This window comes from Bufo bufo, chromosome 3 (assembly GCF_905171765.1).
Source record: "Bufo bufo chromosome 3, aBufBuf1.1, whole genome shotgun sequence".
In the NCBI taxonomy this organism is placed as follows: Eukaryota; Metazoa; Chordata; class Amphibia; order Anura; family Bufonidae; genus Bufo; species Bufo bufo.
Genome location: NC_053391.1, coordinates 222,292,582 through 222,313,782, shown reverse-complemented (window position 1 = coordinate 222,313,782; position 21,201 = coordinate 222,292,582). Strand labels below are relative to the sequence as shown.

The 21,201-nt window shown below is 46.9% G+C and overlaps 1 protein-coding gene across 1 annotated transcript in view; it reads right to left on the bottom strand.

The window, feature by feature from the left end:
* Positions 1 to 367: 367 nt before the first annotated feature.
* Positions 368 to 21,201, bottom strand: part of ELK4 (ETS transcription factor ELK4) — a 39,768-nt gene continuing 18,934 nt past the window's right edge. Inside the window, exons 4-5 of the mRNA XM_040423971.1 lie at positions 4,722 to 4,835; positions 368 to 2,247 (exon numbers count right to left, since the gene is read on the bottom strand). Coding sequence (XP_040279905.1) covers positions 2,149 to 2,247; positions 4,722 to 4,835 — 213 coding nt within the window. The 3' untranslated portion in view covers positions 368 to 2,148. The remainder of the gene's footprint in view (positions 2,248 to 4,721; positions 4,836 to 21,201) is intronic.

The following is a 21,201-nucleotide window of genomic DNA, read 5'->3' as shown; positions in this document are numbered from 1 at the left end:
GGTCCTGACAGAGATGTATTCCCCTCTCCTCATTAAGACCACATGCAGTCAAGTGTACAAGTATATGGGAGTTGAGGAGCAAAGCTGTCGTGTTTGGCCAGCAGCTATCGAAGGTGGGTGGCTACCTTAACAGGAAAGTAGTCTGACGTACTATGGAGAAATATTTTCCACACTCATTTTTATGATTTCTAGGCCAAATCTCACCCACTTCTTACCTTTAATGATAACTGTTGCCATTATCCAGTAACATTACAACTACCTCTGGCTGACAGTCAGTGGAAGATGTACTTATAGGAACTGTGTTTAACCCCTTTAGAAGTCTCTTAAAGGGGTTGTTAACCCTTAGGGACCTTTTTTGCAGACTCCCCAGCATGGCCAGACCTGTGGTGGGAATCATACTTACCTGATTCCCGCCACTGGATTCCAACTCCTTTGCTCCCCCGGCTCCACTGCGTCAACATCTGGTCACGCGGCCGATGCAGCCAATGACTTGCCACAGTGGTGACATGTCACTGAGTCACGTGATGCATGAGTGACACTGTGGGCAGCCAGCGGCCACCCGTGTCAAACCAGATGTTGACGCAGGGTGACCAAGGAGCAGAGGTGGAACCGGGGGAGCGAAGGAGCTGGAACCCTGCAGCGGGGATCATGTAAAGTATGATTCCCACCGGGGGACCGGGTGAACAACCCCTTTGACATAAGGGGTGTTTACAGGTGATGGAGAGTACTATACGCTGCTACTTATCTTCCAGATGATTTTTTTTCTACTGTAGATACTTTTTAAAAGACCAAAAAACATGATTAGTCAGTAGCCTGTATAAACGGTGTCTCCTATTGCTGCCGAACAATGTCTTCTACTTGTAACAAATGCAGCTCCTAAAAACGGCTCGTAGTTAGTTCCCCTTTAAAGCTGAATCAAGGGAAAGTTGTCTGATCCTTATCCTGTGATAAACGCAGTTACCTCTAAAAGAAGGCAATCCTCTGATCGCCCGACCCGACCCTACCATTCTAATAACACTGTAATATGACAGAAATTCTGATGAATGCTTCCCTTAAAAATATACTTAGACAATCTTATGGCTAGTGGCTTCATTAGTCTTAGACGTCCTTCTCTGTCATCTGTGCTTAAGCAATGTACCAGCTAATATATTAAAATATATCATTTCTATTAAACAGAAATTGCATAGGTTGAGTAGTTAAAAAAAAAGCCACAAAACCTAAAATTCTGGAGCAGGAGCTAAAGACACTTGATGATAAGAAGATGACTTTACAGATCCTGGATCATGACGTCAATCTCTGGGGCTTCTTTTTAGCACCTCTCAAAGGATTCCAAACAACTGGATGTCTTCTTCCTCTTTCTTCGTCGGGCTGTCAGTGCTAATTCCTGGGAGCCTTCGGTTTTCCATATTCACGCTGTGTGAATGACGCATGCTATCGTGGGTGCCATCAACTGAAGCAAATCATCCTGGTTGTTTTCTAAGCCATTGTTCGCCTTTTTCTAAATAATACCTTCAGATGTCTGCTCCTTCCCTTTGGGTTTGGTCCAGTTTAAGTGCTTTGTGTTTCCCACCAGCAAGTTATAATTACTTTATGAAAGGAAGGAAAAATGGTGGCTTCCTTTCTAGATCATTTTTTATTTTTTTTGACAGGGAAGGCTGGCCATGTTATAAAAGATTTCCATACAAATTTCGCTTTGTCTCAGTTCCTATAAAATAACAAGTCATTGTAAATCTTCCAAGGTAAAAGGATTTGGTAAAAATCACTGGACCAGAATTAAGGCATACGCCTGAGAAGTCATTCCTGCATACAATACAAAAATAATCCTGGTTCTGCTAGTTAAAATTCTGCTGAAAAAATAGAGTTATTACATACTGTATAGTATGAGCCTTTGATTTGTGTGTCTGCTTTTGCTCAACACTGACTCGAGTGCAAAGGACAATGGCCACTTTCCAACATTTCCTCAGAGGACATTTGATTAGCCAATGTCATGGTGGTTTACAAGGTTAATTCAGCAAGAACATACATAAATCAGAGGTGAAAGAAAAGCAGATTGGAGCTCAATCTAGGGAACCTGACATAGTGAAGAGCTCATAATGAACCTGACTGGAGCATTTTCTTCTCCTTGTGTCCGGCCCTTCAATGTGACTGCTAGGACTTCTGTAAATCAGGAGAGAATGGTCCAGGTGTAGATGGGCTGTCAAAGCTGGATAATGCAAGCGGCATGTGGCTGTTGTAGACTGATGGAAACTAGAATCAAGTAAAACAACAAGGCATTAAAATCAGTATAAAAATTAACCACCAAGATGTCCAAGAAAGCAGGTAGAGACCGCACTCTTTTGAACAGTATGAAGTAGTCAGATTTTTTACTTTTAACTCTTTGTCTATGAGGGTGATCTGGAGGGCTGTATAAGAAAAATCTGATATAAATGAAAAATGAATGACTGGCAGGAAAGCGTGTAAAAATAAAAATAAAAAAACATCATGAACCTTTTGAAAGCCCTGCCATTCTATCACTGCTGCTCCCATCTCTGCCAGACCGAAAGTGATTATGTACCATTCATGATCACGTGACCACAGACAGGGTGTGCAAAGCCTCGGTGGTCAGGTGCCATTCATGCACAAGTCACTATTGAGGCAAGTAATTAGCTGCAGCAGCCAGGTAAGCAAAGATGGACGTCATAACTTTCAGCAGGGACCCGAAACAGTGGGGATGGGAGCCAAGGCGCTGGAATGTTGGGATTTTCCTGCAATGTCGATAATTTTTCATTTATGTCAGGCGACACCTTAAAAAGGGGTTGTCCAACCCTTTAAAAGTGATGGCACGCCCGCTGATCAGCTGTGCTTCAGTAGCTCCAGTCCCGAAATTACACAGCTCTCTCCATTGTGCAGTGTAGTGGATGGAGCTGGTTACTGCAGTGCTGCTCCTATTCACATCAATGGGAGCAGCAGTGCAGTAACCAGCTCCGTCCACTGCACAACAAAGCTGTGTAGTTCTGGCTAGAGTTGTTGCGATACCAAATTTTTGATTCGGTTTCGATACCATGAAAAAGTATTGCGATACTCGATACCATTCGATACCAAGCGAAACAAATAAACTAAAAAAGCCACGTGCATTCCGCATTTTAGAAAATGGCGAATTGCGCAGTTTTTATTTATTTTTTCTGTTTCGGCGTTCACTGCATAGATTTTTTTTATATTTTAATAGCTTGGACTTTTCTGACGTGGCGATATGTAATATGTTTATTTATTGTTTATACATTTTATATGTGAAATTGGGAAAGGGGGTGATCCCTACTTGGGATTTTTTTCATCCCTTGTCCTATTCACTCTGATAGATCTCTATCAGGGTGAATAGGACTTCACACTCCCCCTGCTGCCCTGTGCTCTGTGCACACAGCATCAGGGATGTTACCATGGCAGCCAGGGCTTCAACAGCGTCCTGGCTGCCATGGTAACCGATCGGAGCCCCAGGATTACACTGCTGGGGCATCGATCAGAAGCTGCCACTGCCGCCAATGAGGGGGAGGGGAGGGGACCCTGTGGCCACTGCCACCAATGATTTTAATACTGGGGGGGTTGAGAGGGGCCGGCGCACTGTGCCACCAATGATTTTCGTTGGGCGCCGCTCTGTGGAAAAGTCGTATCATTGGTGGCGCAGTGCACCCGCCCCTCCTCTGCCCCTCTCTCCATTCATTGGTGGCAGCGGCAGCACAGGGGGGAGGGAGACACTGCTTCCTTCTCCCCTGTGCTGCTGAGGGAACATGAGCGCGCTGACAGCAGCACAGGGGGGAGGGAGACACTGCTTCCTTCTCCCCTGTGCTGCTGAGGGAACATGAGCGCGCTGACAGCAGCTCGCTCATGTTCAGAGATACTAGACTGTGCAGCAGCGCAGCCCAGTATCGAAAAAATGGAAATCCCGGTAAAGTATCGATTGGGTATCGAAATTTCGATACCCGCAACAACCCTAGTTCTGGCACTACTGCAGAACAACTGATTAGCGGATGAGGGTGTCAGACCCCCGCCGATCAGATTGTGACGGCCTATCGTAAGCAGCGTTGACTGAAAGACACCATGACTTGGTGGATCCCATTTTATGCCAATGGAGTGCATTGTGCGTTGGTGCTATCCCTTGTACAACTGATCCAGTAGAACAGTGTGGCTTATGCAATCAACAAAAGTGTGAACAGAGTCTAAAAAATATAATGTTAGAGGCCAGCAACTGAGAAAATACATGTACCTGCTTTTACATAGAAGCGATTTTGGCGTCAATTACGAGAGACTGTTATCAGGGCGTACTCCAGACGTGATAGGAACACAGCCATGGGGGCTCATTCAGACGACCGTATGAATGGGCCCACATCGGTTCTGCAATTTTGCTAAACGGGTGCGGACCCATTCATTTCAATGGGGCTGCAAAAGATGCGGACAGCACACCGTGTGCTGTCCGCATGCGTAGTTCTGTTCCGCAGCCCCGCAAGAAAGATAGAGCACGTCCTTTTCTTGTCCACAATCTTGGACAAGAATCGTCATTTCTATCATAGTGCCAGTCATGTGTGGTCCACAAAATGCGGAACGCACACGGCCGATATCCATGTTTTTCGGATCCGCAATTTGCAGACCGCAAAACACTATGGCTGAATGAGCCCTTACTCTTCTGGTAGAATTGATTATTTAGATGACACTACAAACAAGGTGGCATTACAGAACCGCAAGTAACTCACCTGGAACAGGGAGCTGCCATGTAGCCTGGCTGGACTGAGAGGGGCCACCGGACTAAGGGTACTCCAGAAGTGAATGCTTGAGAGCATGGCATTTGGCGTCAGCAATATAGGTGTCTGGAATAGAGGAAGATTACAGTCAGTATTTTATTGTAATGGCAGTCACAGATAGAAGATCACTGGGGTGCAAAATTACCAGGCAGACCCCCACTGCCCTTCATCATGTTAGTGCACATTTCCTGCATTCACTTCACTGAAATCGGTTGTAAGTAGGACAGTGTACTCCGTGTGTGCCAGGGACCGCTCTACGCGGTTGGCATTACCTGAAGGATAAGACGGCTTGCACTGTGTTATACTACAGCGTGAACTGAAAGAGAATCTGCCAGACTGTCATCAGGACCTCTAATATCCTTGTGTTTCAATTCCTAAACATTGTCAATATCTCTGTTTGATGTCAGTGAATGAGAACATTTCTTTTTGGACCCAGCAGCTGAAAGTCTGTGCAGACTTAATATGTCATATCTTTTCGGTCTTATGCTGAAAAAATATGTTAAAAAGCTGTAGGGCCTACATTCATTCAGCCAACAGCTGCCCTTCCCCTCCAATTCCATATGGACACTGGGGCCGAGTGTGCATGTATTGTCAATGGGGAGAGAGGAAAAAGTCACATACCTCTGGTGGCTTTTTATCTCTCCTGAGAACAAAACGATTGCTGAAATTAAACAACCCGATACTTTTCTCTCCTGCCATTGGGGAAGAGTTATCAGATGGCCAAGAGAGGAGAGAAGGCGCTCATAGGTGAGGGTAAATAAATTGATGTCCCTTCCCCCTAACCAGGATGAGTGAAATTACTCACCTGGTTTGGTTTGCACTGAATGTGGTGCAACCTTAGTAGAGGGAGGTTCGAAGGGTGGAGGTTGTCTGGGTTGGTGCTGCCGGATGGTGTCCAAAACGACCCTGGGCGGGGGCCAAACCGCCACTTGGGTTGGTATTTGAATATGTAAAAGAAGGTCTCGTCTGCACTAGATTCGTGCGGCGAGCCGATGGACATAAGGCGCAAATCACAACCCGAGCTTGGATACGAGATTTTTTATTTTGAAAAGACTACGCGTTTCGGGGTACTCAGGACCACACGTGCAGCAAGCACAGCAGCGCCGCTACAGCAGGACACTCTCCAGCAACAATTACCAGCGCTGACTAGTATTCCTTCTGAAAGGGACCCTCCAGGAGAGTGCACCAGCGGGCTCACGGTGCCAAGGATACAGACTTGATAAAGGGGTCCTGAGTACCCCGAAACGCGCCGTCTTTTCAAAATAAAAAATCTCGTATCCAAGCTCGGGTTGTGATTTGCGCCTTATGTCCATTGGGGAAGAGTTGGCAGTCCCCCTGAAATCGACGGGTTTGACCAACGTTCATCTATTATTTATGGGCACAATAAGCTTTCGCCTGTAAACTAAGTCTGGACACCAGGGGGATACGAGAATTGGACTGCTGATACATTTATCTCACAGAGGATTGCCTATAACTTGCCCAGAATACCTGACCATTTTGACATGGGCAACCAATCAGGTCCCAGCTCATATTTTTCAGAATTATTTTTGAAAATAAAATAAGCACACTGATTGGTTACAGTGGGCAACTCCTCCACATTTCCTTTGCCCAGTTTTGATAAATGTCCTCCATAGTATATTAGAAAGCTTCTCTATACAGCCCTGTAAAATCCCTTTCAAGCAAGTTGCAAGACGTGGACATTGTTTTCCAAAAACATGTTTTTATTTAATAGTTGTTTTTCTTTTTTTCTTTTTTTAAGCCACAACCGCCATAGCCAGGGTGTTATTTGTGTTTTTTGTATTAACACCACCCCAAAATATCGTATGGTGTTTCTTTACAACTCAAAGCACTCTGACAATTGTGGAAGCACCCTGAAAAACAAAGCTCTGTTTCCTAAGAGTAGTAGTTTTCTGTGAACTGAAAATACAGAACAAAAGACCAACCAAATATGCCAGACACATGTATTTCCATAACTTGCTTCAAGGGATAAAAGAGAAGCTATAATATTCTAAAATAGGTCAAGACTTCCTGTACTTTGAGAGAAACCACATGGGCCATGGGCAGGAGGGGACCTACGGTAACTAACTTCTACAGTAGAGTTTTCTGGGCGTGCTCTGTGACCTGTGCAGAGGTCAGGAGGGAGTAGATAAGCTGTGATATCAATAATGGATCCTGAGTTATGTATACAGCGGTGATTTCTGTCCCTGTAATTCTGCCTGTGATGATAATTTGATGGCTATTGAGAGATTACTTGTAGAGAAAATTATTATTATTATAAAAAATTAAAACAAACAGACATCACCAATAATGCTAATATATGTGTGAAGGCTTTGGCCTGGATTTGTGGGAGGGGCTGAGGTCCGCCTCCAGCCTATTTAGGGCACCCCCCTACCTGGCTCCTGCACCGTCCGAGGTCTGAACTTGAGAGAGAGAGTCGCGTGTGGAGTTAACTGAAGAAGTTACTTACAAGTTGCTGTTTCTGAAGTTCGTTGTTTTCGGGTCCAGGATTTGGAGCATTCCGGTTCCATCCGTCCGGCTTCACCTGGTTCCTTGCGGGTCACGTTTTGCCCGTTCAAACTGTGAGTTTTTCATACGGTACAGCACTGGGCCTCACGGCTGCCCTGCCTCCAGCTCGGTTCATTTCAACATTTACCTGTAAAACCTTGTCACAGTTTCATTTCAAATCACGGTTCATGCTGGCACCTTTTTCTGATCATGCATGCACGCACACCCCACTGCATCCCCACTCCTAGCACGGACAACACGTGTACCAGGTTCCCATGGCAGCAACCACGCCGTTCCCCTCCCCTCCAATCATCCCACGCACTTTTCTTCCCTCACACCCCTCGCCAGATCAGCGGCACGGCCGCCCTCTCACTTACACCAGATGCTCGCCGCTTCCCGGCCTCTCCACACGCTCCCCCGCCACAAGCCGCACCAGGGCCGCGGTCCCCCTATTCCCCGCCGCCGCGCCGGCCCACGACTCCGTCCTCCTGCCGCGCTGCCAATGGCGGCCGCCGCGTCCCGGCGACCGGTTCGCGCATGCGCGGCGGCGGCGCTACGCATGCGCGGCCGCGGCGGCGCATGCGCGGTAGCCTGGCGGCCGGCCACAGGTGCCGCACGCGTGCGCTGTGTGCATGGGGGTGGGGAGCCAAGGGGTGCCGCTTGCACACCCCTGCACCAGGCCCACAGATCCAGCTACCGCTCCCCTCCATCAGGCAGCGCATGTCATCATCACAAGAGCCGGCATCAGGGAACACACCCGCCAGGCCAACATCCATGTACAATTAAAAATCCATACGCTTCATACAGTCACCAAAGAAACCCGATAAGGAAAAAAAAAAAAAAAAAAACAATAAACCCCCCATATGGAAAAAAAAACAAAAAACCGCCATATAAAGAAAAAAAAAAAAAAAAAAACCGCCATATGAAAAAAAAAAAAAAACCCGCAAAGGAAAAAAAAAAAAAACCGCCATATGATCAAAAACAAAAAAAAAAAAAAACACAAAACCCCGTTTTTCATTAGAACATCAATATCCCAGTAAAACCAAAAAAAAAATAAAAAATAAAAGGTCCGTATTCACACCTTCCGCCACAGCACGGGGCCTCATTTCACATACCTTCCATACCATACCGGGTCACCGTTGCAACTCACGGCGCAATCCTCTCAGGTCATGCTAAACGTTCAGACCACAGTCAACTCTCGTCATAACACTTTCTGTCTACCCCTCTTTTAGGCGGTCAAGCTTAGACTTATTTACGCTGCACGTATCCAGTGACTTTTTCTTGCTACCAGGTACGTACACCTGCTCAATCGTTTTCTGTTTCCTACATTTCAGTCCATCCCGTTAGGGTCAGCGTGCTGGCATCAGGGGCTTCGGAATCCCACTAGATTAACCCCCTCTTGGCTTCGCCATCAGTCAGTGGTCCGCGAGGCCAACACCCCGCCTCACACGCTCGGAGGCAGCCGCCCATCGCGCCACTCGTTAGTAAGCCGCCTCGCTGTTGCATAGAGAGGGCCTCACCTGTCACTCCCTTTCCCTAGTCCTGTCGTACAAGTCACCGAGAGGCCTCACACTCCTGCCACCACGTCAGTGGCCTCATCAACCCCTCGCGCCAACTCATAGATAGAGCCTCTCAAGCCGCTCGGCAATTAGCAGGGCCTCATCTGTCACCATCCTAGGCTTAATTATTTCGCCATCCGGCATAGCTAGCTTGCCAGCACGGTCCTGTGTTTTCCCCACACTAACAAACTATTCTGTTTTAGCATGTCTCTGGAAGGAATTGAGAACTTTTCCCTTCCGGGCACTCCGGCTAGATCCATCACCTTAGCCCAAGGAGACGATCTTGCCAGCCCAGCATCCATCAGAGCCTGGACAATTCCGCGTATCACGACGGAATTGAAGAGACGGCAGATCCCCTCCCCCGCCACGGCAAGGAAAGCGGAGCTTTTCCGACTACTACGCACGTCAACCAGTAATGCGGAGGCAGGGGAAGGACCCAGCCAGTCCAGCACGGGGGATATACACGCCATGCTGGCCTCTTTGATGACGTCCATGTCCAGGGTCAACGACAGGTTAGAGAGGCTGGAGTCGGTCACCACATCCCTCTCCTTGGCAGGGCCACCACCGGCAGCGTCGCCGGCACCATCCGGTGTGCCAGTGGGCGTGCCATCCATCAACCCAGATGACCAAGAAGTCAGCCCGGCGCACATGATACCGGAGCACTTGAAAAGGGACATTCTGGAAGGTAAGGATGTGAACCTGGCCTCCCTCCTGATTGCCTCTCAAGATACTGTGGAGAACAAAACTTATGCTTACGACGATGTCTCAGTCGTGGTTAAATCTAGGGATGCCCGCCTCAATAGAAAACTGTCTATTCCAGAATTTGTGTTGGCTTTCGGCATCTACAGGGAGGTCATCTGCACGGTCTACCCTAACAGAAGGGAGGAGTTTGACCTCTACATGCACAAGCTGGTGGACCTGGGCAACAAATATGGGGGGTCGGCATTCTATGACTACCATAGATCTTTTTCGGCAAAGGTGGCAGGGGCTTTCTCCCAGTACGGAGTCCGCTCCAACTGGGCAAGAATCGACACTGTCATTTTTTGCCGACACTTCGCAGGCCTAAGGACGCCAGCTTGTGTGCACTGCTCCTCCACTGCCCACACCACCAATTTCTGCCCAAACGCAGCGGACAGTCAAGCCCCCTCTCAAGCGGCCGGCCCCTCCGGGGTCACGGAGAAATCAAGCCGGGACAAGCTGGGGCGGCCAATCAAGTTTCTGGGCAAATCCCAGATTTGCAACAATTTCAATGTGGGATCCTGCAATTTTAGCGGGTGCAGGTTGTTGCACATTTGTACCAATTGTTTCCGGGCACATGCTAGATCAATGTGTCCAAATAAAATGTTTTCTAAACCGTATCTATCGACCATAAATATGCCGGTTTTTTCAGCATTTATGTCTCAGCACCCATCCAGACATCTCACGGATTTCCTCGTGGCAGGGCTGACAGAAGGCTTCCACACGGGCATCCTGCACATGCCGACAGGCACCCTGGAATGTCCAAATCTCCTATCCGCCCAAGGCAACCCCACCGCAATTGACGCCCTCATAGCCCAGGAAGTTGCAGAGGGTTTCGTGCTAGGACCATTCAAGACACCCCCATTCACCACATGGCGCACCAATCCCATTGGCATCGTCACCGGGAAATCTTCCCAGAAACAGAGGCTAATCATCGATCTATCGGCACCACACGGCTCAGCCGACCCCAGTCTCAACTCCCTCATTCCGTCTGAGGAATTCTCACTCCAATACACCACTATAGATCACGCCATCACCGCCATCAGGCAAGCAGGGGTCGGAGCATGGCTCAGCAAAACCGACATCGCCAATGCGTTCAAATTGCTACCAATTCACCCATCGCTGTGGCACCTTCATGGCATCAAGTGGTCCGAAAACTATTATTTTTTCTCCCGGTTGACCTTCGGATCCAAAAGTAGCCCAGCCATTTTTGACACATTCGCGGAGGCACTTTGCTGGTTGCTCTTGAACGTAGCAAGATGCCCGATGGTCTTGCATTACCTGGATGACTTTCTACTCGTGGAGGAAAACATCTCCCCTCCCGCCAGCCTCAGGGCCACCATCAAGCTGTTCGGGGAACTTGGGGTACCCATCTCCACAAAGAAAACAGAGGGGCCGGACACAGTCATCACCTTCTTGGGCATTCAGTTGGATTCGGCCTCTATGCAAGCCAGTTTGCCACTCGGGAAGATCCAGGTTATTCTCAACCACATAGACAATTACCTTCAACTCGGCGACTGCAATCGCAAGGAACTACAGTCCCTATTGGGGTCCCTGAACTTTGCCATGCGCATCATCCCCCAGGGTCGCGCGTTCATTTCACGGCTTCTGCGCCTTTTCCCCCTTTTCCTTCACGACTCTCACAGGCTGCCCCTGGATGCCCACGCCACTGCAGATCTGGGTATGTGGAGGAGATTTCTGTCCGCCTGGAACGGCAGGAGCATGTTCCTCCCTCAGCTGTCGGACTCTTCCCCATCAATCTGGTCGGATGCGGCATCCACCACAGGTTTCGCGGCCATTTTTGGGAACGATTGGCTGTGGGGTAGCTGGCCTCCTGCGGTCCAGGGTTTGGAAGGATTCTCCACTACCTCGGCTCTGTTCGAGATCTACCCCATCGTGGCGGCCGCCGTGGCGTGGGGTCATTCATGGGCTAACAGGTCAGTCCGATGCTACTCAGACAACCAGGCAACCTGCCAGATCATTAACAGGGGTCGGTCCAAATCCCTCACTATCATGAGGTTCCTGCGCAGGCTTACTTGGTTGGCAGCTTGCAACAATTTCTTCATACACTGCTTCCACGTCCCGGGAAGGTGCAATACGGCAGCTGACAATCTGTCTCGTTTCCAATTTCAGGCGTTTCATCAGGCTCTCCCGTCAGCGTCACCCACGGCCTCCATCACCCCGTCATTTCACCAGCTCATTCTGGATTAGATGTCATCATGCGCCATAGCCAGTTATTATCCCATTCTGCACTATCAGACAACACACGCAGGTCATACAACAGAGCATTCACACTGTTTAACAAGTTCCTGTTGGAACACAACATCACGCACCCATTTGTCATGACTTCCCTGCTGGGGTTTGCTTCCTTTTGCCACCTCAAGCTCAAACTGTCATACAACACCATCAAACTCTATCTCACCGGCATTCAACATCACATGCTGATCATACACCCTAACAACATCAGTTTCATGGCCTCACACCAGATCAAAACCATACTCAAAGGCATTCAGAGGACAGAACCCGCACGGCCGACACAGAGACTGCCCATTAACAGTCACATTTTCAAGGCATTATCCGACTTATTAGACACCAGACCTTTTGAAGCTGTTACCAACTCCATCATCAAAACAGCGATGTACCTGGCCTTCTACGGATTCCTGAGGCCCGGGGAATTCACCACGACCTCGGCGACCCAAACCACACATTGTCTACTAGCCTCCCACTTGACGAAACACGGGGATCATTATATCCTAACCTTACCTCGCTCCAAAAGCAGTCAGCTCTCACCCGTGGACATTCCATACTACCCTACGCAGAACAGATGGTGCCCAGTCGGGGTTCTGGACGCATACAAACAGCATCACAAGCTCCTACCCTGTCAGCCACTACTTCAACTGCGTGGGTCTGCACTCACCACCACCACCTTTATGATCTATGTCAGGTCATCCCTCACTCAACTAGGCCTCAACGCATCCAACTACTCTGGGCACTCCTTTCGGATCGGGGCCGCATCCACGGCCTCCAGTGCCAACATCCCGGCTCATGTCATTAAGAAGTTGGGGCGCTGGAAGTCATCCGCTTTCACACGTTACATTCCCAATCCAACACGGGAGTTAAGAAACGCTTTCCAAGACATGTCGGGTTGAGCTTTCATGTATATCGAATACAATAAAGTGTTTATTTCATTTTGCCCTCTTCTTTCTCAGGCCTACCTCATCCTCGGTTTCGGCACACCACAACCGACTACGCTTATTCCCTGATTTCCTAGGTTCTTCACTGTACTACCGTAAGTGCCTCACACAAGTGTGAAGGCTTTGGCCTGGATTTGTGGGAGGGGCTGAGGTCCGCCTCCAGCCTATTTAGGGCACCCCCCTACCTGGCTCCTGCACCGTCCGAGGTCTGAACTTGACCCTCCCACCACTCCACTCATTTATAACTCATTTCTTCCACATCTCTTTCCTTGGGTGGGCCCTCTTCTTTCTCAGGCCTACCTCATCCTCGGTTTCGGCACACCACAACCGACTACGCTTATTCCCTGATTTCCTAGGTTCTTCACTGTACTACCGTAAGTGCCTCACACAAATATATACATACACATAATAAAAATACGAATACCGCGGCACTTCCATAAAGTGCTTTATTCACCAATAAGGCGCGACGTTTCGGTTCACTCCATGGAACCTTTTTCAAGCAGTGATAACAAACAATAGTTCCAGTACAGGTATATAAGGAGGTGCAATAATCAATTATTCAACTCATCCAATTAGTGCAGAACAATCCATAAGTTACAAAAATGAACATAAAAGACATGATCGTGAACATGATTGGTGAATAAAGCACATGTCACTTTATCGTGAACATGATTGGTGAATAAAGCACATGTCACTTTATCGAAGTGCCGCGGTAATCGTATTTTTATTGGATGTATAGGACCACCTCAACTGCTGGCACTCTGTCCTGCACTTTTTGTTATATATATTTATTTATTTAACAAAAAAATGAAATTGAAGCAATGAGTCATTTTCTTCTTAAGGTCCCTCCCATTTTTTTTACTCTTCCCTTCTTCTCCAATCTTAGGAGCAGACTACCCCCCCCCCCCCCCCCTTCCCCATTAGTCAGTAGACACAGCTCTCCATAACTTTCTTTGGCTAGATTCACACTAGCGTTAGTCATCTAGCACTGGATTCAGCACTGCCAGACACTACCTGACACCCGCTGGCCCCATTCACTATAACATGGATCAGCTAAAATCTAGCTGCAACCCAGCAAAGATGGCGAGAATTGGCCAAACGAAAACCACTGCCCGCAGCAGTATTTGTCTGGCCGATTCTGGGGATATTTGCCAGGTTGCAGCCGGATCTCTGCCGGACCCCATTATAGTGGATGGGGCTGGACGGTGATGTGGTTGTTTCCGGCAATGCCGGAATGCAGAGAATTGCGTCAGGCTGTTCTCTGCGGGACCTCAAAACACTAGTATGAGACTAGCCTTAACAGACATGGCAGTCCCAGCTCCATTGTAGCCACAGCAGCCCCCTTCCACAGTAATGATCAAATTAGGAAGCAAAGGTAATTCGGGTCTGTCTAACCACTAAGATGTGGCTATTGACTGTGGCATCTAAAGGATTTAATGGCTGGCATTGGAGTCATCTCCAATCCTGGTCACTGCAGGCAGGTGTATAAAGGGGGCTCAGCTCCTCAGTCTGCTCCATACATTTCCCTGCGGCATATGACACACATGTACATCACGGTTCAGATGTTAAATAGTAGTCAGCGTCTTCTCTCCACAGGGCAGGAGCGGTGTTTGACAGGTGTCAGTGCCAGCTCCAACAGGGCTGATTTGCCAGACAACACAAGCAGAAGTCAAATCAACCTCAAAATCTTAAAAGGATATATGGTTGGAGACACTTTGAGATCTCAAATCTATGCTCTAACCAGAATGGCGGGCACATTTTCTTTAAAGATTCAGAGGGACTTCTATGACCAAGTCATATGAGTGGGAAGCTTTGTTTCTACAAATCTAACATGACATCTTATTGAAGACTTACGTAATCAGAAGTCAAGGGGTTAATCCGGCAAGGCACTGGAGCTCTGCTCAGCCATGTCAGAACAAGACGAAACAGTCTGTGGGAATGTGGATGTGCAGGGGAGGATCAGCTGACGGTATCAGTTTGTGGGAATCACCTTCTACTCTTGCCAGCCGCCATTATACACAATTTCGGAAACAGAACCCCCCTAAGACTGCCTGGATGTCATCTGTACAAACTTCAATGTCCAGGTCTTTCTTTCTTTTTAACCCCTCAACTGTCACATTAAACTTGGGAAAACCCTCCTTTTTGTAGATTTTGAATTTATATCTGAAGTAAATCTAGCTGGCGCACAACTCCGGGGACACAAGTACGTTTTTAGCCCCTTAGTGACATGACATGTACCATGTAGTCTAAGCATACCTGGTGTATATAATATGAGGCAGTAACCAGGTGTTCATAAAGGGCTAACGACTGGCATGAAGAGAGTCCATAATGGGACTACATGGCGCCTTTGGAAACTGTGACCAAAGACCACTGTGTGGCGCCGCAGCTTTGCAACATAATGCAAATGAATGGGGTCACGTTGTAACCCATGGGTTGCTGAAACCAGACAACTGTGAAGAAATCCAACACTGCTAGATTTTTGCAGTTGTTGGGTCGTAGCATCTTGCTGGTCACAACACGGCCCGTTAACCTTCGTAACTGCAGTGCTACGCCAGAACTCTGGTCACTGCAACCAAAATAGAGGTAAGGGTCTATGTACAGGGGAGTCCTGTCTGATTTCAGATCTCCTGAATTTAGGTGCATTCACACTGTGTTTTCAGTGCAGGTCTGGCATACGTGCTACTTATATGTCAAATGTATTCATAGGCCCCTCTTCAGAGGCCAAAAAAGAGTATCATTTAGGCCTCCTTCATGCCAGTATACATGACACTAACCATGTAAAGAACCACCCCCTCCTGTCAGCTTCTCCAACATACAGTCCCATGTAAATAACATTACTACCCTCCTTCCAGGATAGGGTTAAAAAGCCCCTGGGAGGGGTCTGGAGTGAACGCACAGCAGGATATCATAGGCAAATGATAAAGTACAGGGATTATCCACTATATTGGACTGGACTTTATCACTTGGCTAAAACAGTCTGCTGTGCATTCACTCCAGGCCGGCTGACTTAGAAGTCTGTGGGTGCAGCCCCTTCTTTTGGATTCTGTACGATATAGACCCCTGCTGAACTCTATATCGAGGAGTCTGAAGCACTCAGCCAAGCGCCGCTTTACCTTACTGCTGAGCGCAGTAGTGAAGATGGTCCCATAGACTTTCTATTGAGGCAGTCTTCAGTACCGCGCTCAGCAACGCTCGGCTGAGTACTTCAGACTCCTCATTATAGAGAACAGCGGGGGGCTCAGAGCTGGGACCCCCACTAAAGCCCACCAAGACCGCTTACCCTGCAAGCGCCACCCGGACTCTTCAGGACTCTTCCTCCTAACATCAGAGCGGTGTACCCAATGATCCGGCATCCTGCTCAAACTGACCAATAACAAAGCTCCTTGCTGTAAGGAGCTTTGCTATTGGCTGGTTGCAGGCAGCAGCAGCATCGCTGCACTGCCTGTGCCATTCACAGCGCGCCCGCGGCCCTACACTGACGAATTTCGGGGGCACAGTCTAAGGCGTATTGGTACACCTTAGACTTTTTTTAAGGAGTGAAATGCCCTTAACAAGTGTCTATGATGATACTTGTACAGGCGTTATTGAGACCTCTGCACACAACCATATCTGTATTTTGGTCCACAAACTATGGATCTAATAGAAACGTCTATTCACATGTTCCATAATTTGCGGAACAGCCACACGGATCGGAAAAACAGTGTATACTTATAACTAGCAATGGTAAACTTTACTGGAATACAGGTCACAGGGAGGTAAGAAACCAAGGTCTAGACCAATTTCTCTCTGCAACTAGCACTAATACATGCTTCTACTGGTCAACAGTGGGTTAAAAAGACATCTTGTAAGGACACAGCTGATAACGAAGTTCTCTGGCCCGCATGTAAAGGATCACTGTGACATCAACCCCAGCTCAATCTCCAGAAGTCCAAGAAAAATCAATTCATTGTGTGTGAAGCAATGGCTTAGGGTACTTTCACACTTGCGGCAGAGGATTCCGGCAGGCAGTTCCGTCGCTGGAACTGCCTGCCGGATCCGGCAATCCGGACACAAACTGATGGCATTTATCAGACGGATCTGGATGCGGATCCGTCTGACAAATGCATTGCAATACCGGATCCGTCTCTCCGGTGTCATCCGGAAAAACTGATCCGGTATAATTTTTTTTTGGGCATTTTAAAGGTCTGCGGATCCATTTTTCCGGAACACGATGCGTAAGAGGGGCTGAACTGATGCATCCTGAACGGATTGCTCTCCATTCAGAATGCATTAGGATAAAACTGATCAGTTTTTTTCCGGTATTGAGCCCCTGTGACGGAACTCAATACCGGAAAACAAAAACGCCAGTGTGAAAGCACACTTAACAATAAGGGTATGTTCACACCACAGATTTTTCTGGAATCTGGAGCTGACATTTGGATTTCTGCCATGGATTTGCCTTTGTACATGTCATGAATGCACACACTGGTTCAGCCCCACTTAGTGGACCAAGGAACATGTTCATGGATTTTAACCCTACGATGACCTACGTCAAAGATTCCCATTAATATCAACGGCGGACTGATGCTAAGCTTTTTTTTTTATGAAAATGTTGGCACAGAAATATCAGCAAATTCTTTGTCCAAATGCGAAAGTTTGGGCAACCTTGTTAATCGTCATGATTTTCCTGTATAAATCGTTGGTTGTTACGATAAAAAATGTCAGTTAAATATATCATATAGGAGACACACAGTGATATCTGAGAAGTGAAATGAAGTTTATTGGATTTACAGAAAGTGTGCTATAATTGTTTAAACAAAATTAGGCAGGTGCATAAATTTGGGCACCACAAAAAAGAAATGAAATCAATATTTAGTAGATCCTCCGTTTGCAGAAATTACAGCCTCTAAACGCTTCCTGTAGGTTCCAATGAGAGTCTGGATTCTGGTTGAAGGTATTTTGGACCATTCCTCTTTACAAAACATCTTTAGTTCATTCAGGTTTGATGGCTTCCGAGCAGGGACAGCTCTCTTTAAGTCACACCACAGATTTTCAATTATATTCAGGTCTGGGGACTGAGATGGCCATTCCAGAACGTTGTACTTGTTCCTCTGCATAAATGCCTTAGTGGATTTTGAGCAGTGTTTAGGATCATTGTCTTGTTGAAAGATCCAGCCCTGGCGCAGCTTCAGCTTTGTCACTGATTCCTGGACATTGGTCTCCAGAATCTGCTGATACTGAGTGGAATCCATGAGATTCCCAGTCCCTGCACTGGCCACACAGCCCCACAGCATGATGGAACCACCACCTTTTTTACTGTAGGTAGCAGGTGTTTTTCTTGGAATGCTGGGTTCTTTTTCCTCCATGCATAACGCCCCTTGTTATGGCCAAATAACTCAATTTTTGTTTCATCAGTCCACAGCACCTTATTCCAAAATGAAGCTGGCTTGTCCAAATGTGCTTTAGCCCACCTCAAGCGGCACTTTTTGTGCTGTGGGCGGAGAAAAGGCTTCCTCTGCATCACTCTCGCATACAGCATCTCCTTGTGTAAAGTGCGCCGAATGGTTGAACGATGCACAGTGACTCCATCTGCAGCAAGATGATGTTGTAGGTCTTTGGTGATGGTCTGTGGGTTGACTCTGACTGTTCTCACCATTCGTCGCTTCTGTCTATCCGAGATTTTTCTTGGTCTGCCACTTCGAGCCTTAACTTGAACTGAGCCTGTGGTCTTCCATTTCCTCAATATGTTCCTAACTGTGGAAACAGACAGCTGAAATCTCTGAGACAGGCTTTCTGTATCCTTCCCCTAAACCATGATGGTGAACAATCTTTGTCTTCAGGTCATTTGAGAGTTGTTTTGAGACCCCCATGTTGCTACTCTTCAGAGAAAATTAAAAGAGGAGGTAAACTTACAATTGACCCCCTTAAATACTCTTTCTCATAATTGGATTCACCTGTGTATGTAGGTCAGGGGTCACTGAGCTTACCAAGCCAATTTGAGTTCCAATAATTAGTTCTAAAGGTTTTGGAATCAATAAAATGACAACAGGGCCCAAATTTATGCACCTGCCTAATTTTGTTTAAACAATTATAGCACACTTTCTGTAAATCCAATAAACTTCATTTCCCTTCTCAAATATCACTGTGTGTGTCTCCTATATGATATATTTAACTGACATTTTTTATCGTAACAACCAACGATTTATACAGGAAAATCATGACGATTAACAAGGTTGCCCAAACTTTCGCATCCCACTGTACCCTAAGTAGCAAGAAACTGGTACACCTTATACCAACAACATCCTGGCTCATAATTAAAAATCTAGTGCACAAGATACACACATGAGGCTACTTTCACACAAGCAGTTTTTGCGGATCCGTCATGGATCTGCAAAAAACGCTTCTGTTACAATAATACAACCGCATGCATCCGTCATGAACGGATCCGGTTGTATTATGTCTTCTATAGCCATGACGGATCCGTCTTGAACACCATTGAAAGTCAAAGGGGGACGGATCCGTTTTCTATTGGCTCTGCATACTAGGACGGACAGAAAAACGCTGCAGGCAGCATTTTGGTGTCCGCCTCCAGAGCGGAATGGTGACGGAACGGAGGCAAACTGATGCATTCTGAGCAGATCCTTTTCCATTCAGAATGCATTAGGGCAAAACTGATCCGTTTTGGACCGCTTGGGAGAGCCCTGAACGGATCTCACAAACGGAAAGCCAAAACGCTAGTGTGAAAGTAGCCTTAGTCAAGCAGTTCTTAGGTGGAGAGCCCACCTGGTTGGCATAGTCAGTGGCCTTCTTATGTCAAAGCATTCCTTGATTTTCACCATAAACCAGGCAGATTCTGCTCAACTGTAAGGCCTCTTTCACACGGGCGTTGCGGGAAAAGAGGCGGGTGCATTGCGGGAACATGCACGATTTTTCAGCGCGAGTGCAAAACATTGTAATGCGTTTTGCACTCGCGTGAGAAAAATCGGCATGTTTGGTACCCAAACCCGAACTTCTTCACAGAAGTTCGGGTTTGGGTTAGCGCTGAGTAGATTGTATTATTTTCCCTTATAACATGGTTATAAGGGAAAATAATAGCATTCTTAATACAGAATGCATAGTACAATAGCGCTGGAGGGGTTAAAAAAAATAAAATCAAAATTTAACTCACCTTAATACACTTGCTCGCGCAGCCCGGCTTCTCTTCTGTCTTCTTTTTTGCTGTGTGCAGGAAAAGGACCTGTGGTGAAGTCACTCCGGTCATCACATGGTCCATCACATGATCCATCACCATGGTAAAAGATCATGTGACGGACCATGTGATGACCGGAGTGATGTCACCACAGGTCCTTTTTCCTGCACACAGCAAAAAAGAAGACAGAAGAGAAGCCGAGCTGCGCGAGCAAGTGGATTAAGGTGAGTTAAATTTTTTTAATTTTTTTTTAACCCCTCCAGCGCTATTGTACAGGGTGGGCCATTTATATGGATACACCTTAATAAAATGGGAATGGTTGGTGATATTAACTTCCTGTTTGTGGCACATTAGTATATGTGAGGGGGGAAACTTTTCAAGATGGGTGGTGACCATGGCGGCCATTTTGAAGTCGGCCATTTTGAATCCAACTTTTGTTTTTTCAATAGGAAGAGGGTCATTTGACACATCAAACTTATTGGGAATTTCACAAGAAAAACAACGGTGTGCTTGGTTTTAACGTAACTTTATTCTTTCATGAGTTATTTACAAGTTTCTGACCACTTACAAAATGTGTTCAATGTGCTGCCCATTGTGTTGGAATGTCAATGTAACCCTCTTCTCCCACTCTTCACACACTGATAGCAACACCGCAGGAGAAATGCTAGCACAGGCTTCCAGTATCCGTAGTTTCAGGTGCTGCACATCTCGTTTCATCTGAAGGCAATCGTCTATGCTGTGAAGATACGAGATGTGCAGCACCTGAAACTACGGATACTGGAAGCCTGTGCTAGCATTTCTCCTGCGGTGTTGCTATCAGTGTGTGAAGAGTGGGAGAAGAGGGTTGCATTGACAATCCAACACAATGGGCAGCACATTGAACACATTTTGTAAGTGGTCAGAAACTTGTAAATAACTCATGAAAGAATAAAATTAAGTTAAAACCAAGCACACCATTGTTTTTCTTGTGAAATTCCCAATAAGTTTGATGTGTCAAATGACCCTCTTCCTATTGAAAAAACAAAAGTTGGATTCAAAATGGCCGCCATGGTCACCACCCATCTTGAAAAGTTTCCCCCCTCACATATACTAATGTGCCACAAACAGGAAGTTAATATCACCATCCATTCCCATTTTATTAAGGTGTATCTATATAAATGGCCCACCCTGTACTATGCATTCTGTATTAAGAATGCTATTATTTTCCCTTATAACCATGTTCATCTCCTAGCAACCGTTCGTCTCCTAGCAACCGTGCGTGAAAATCG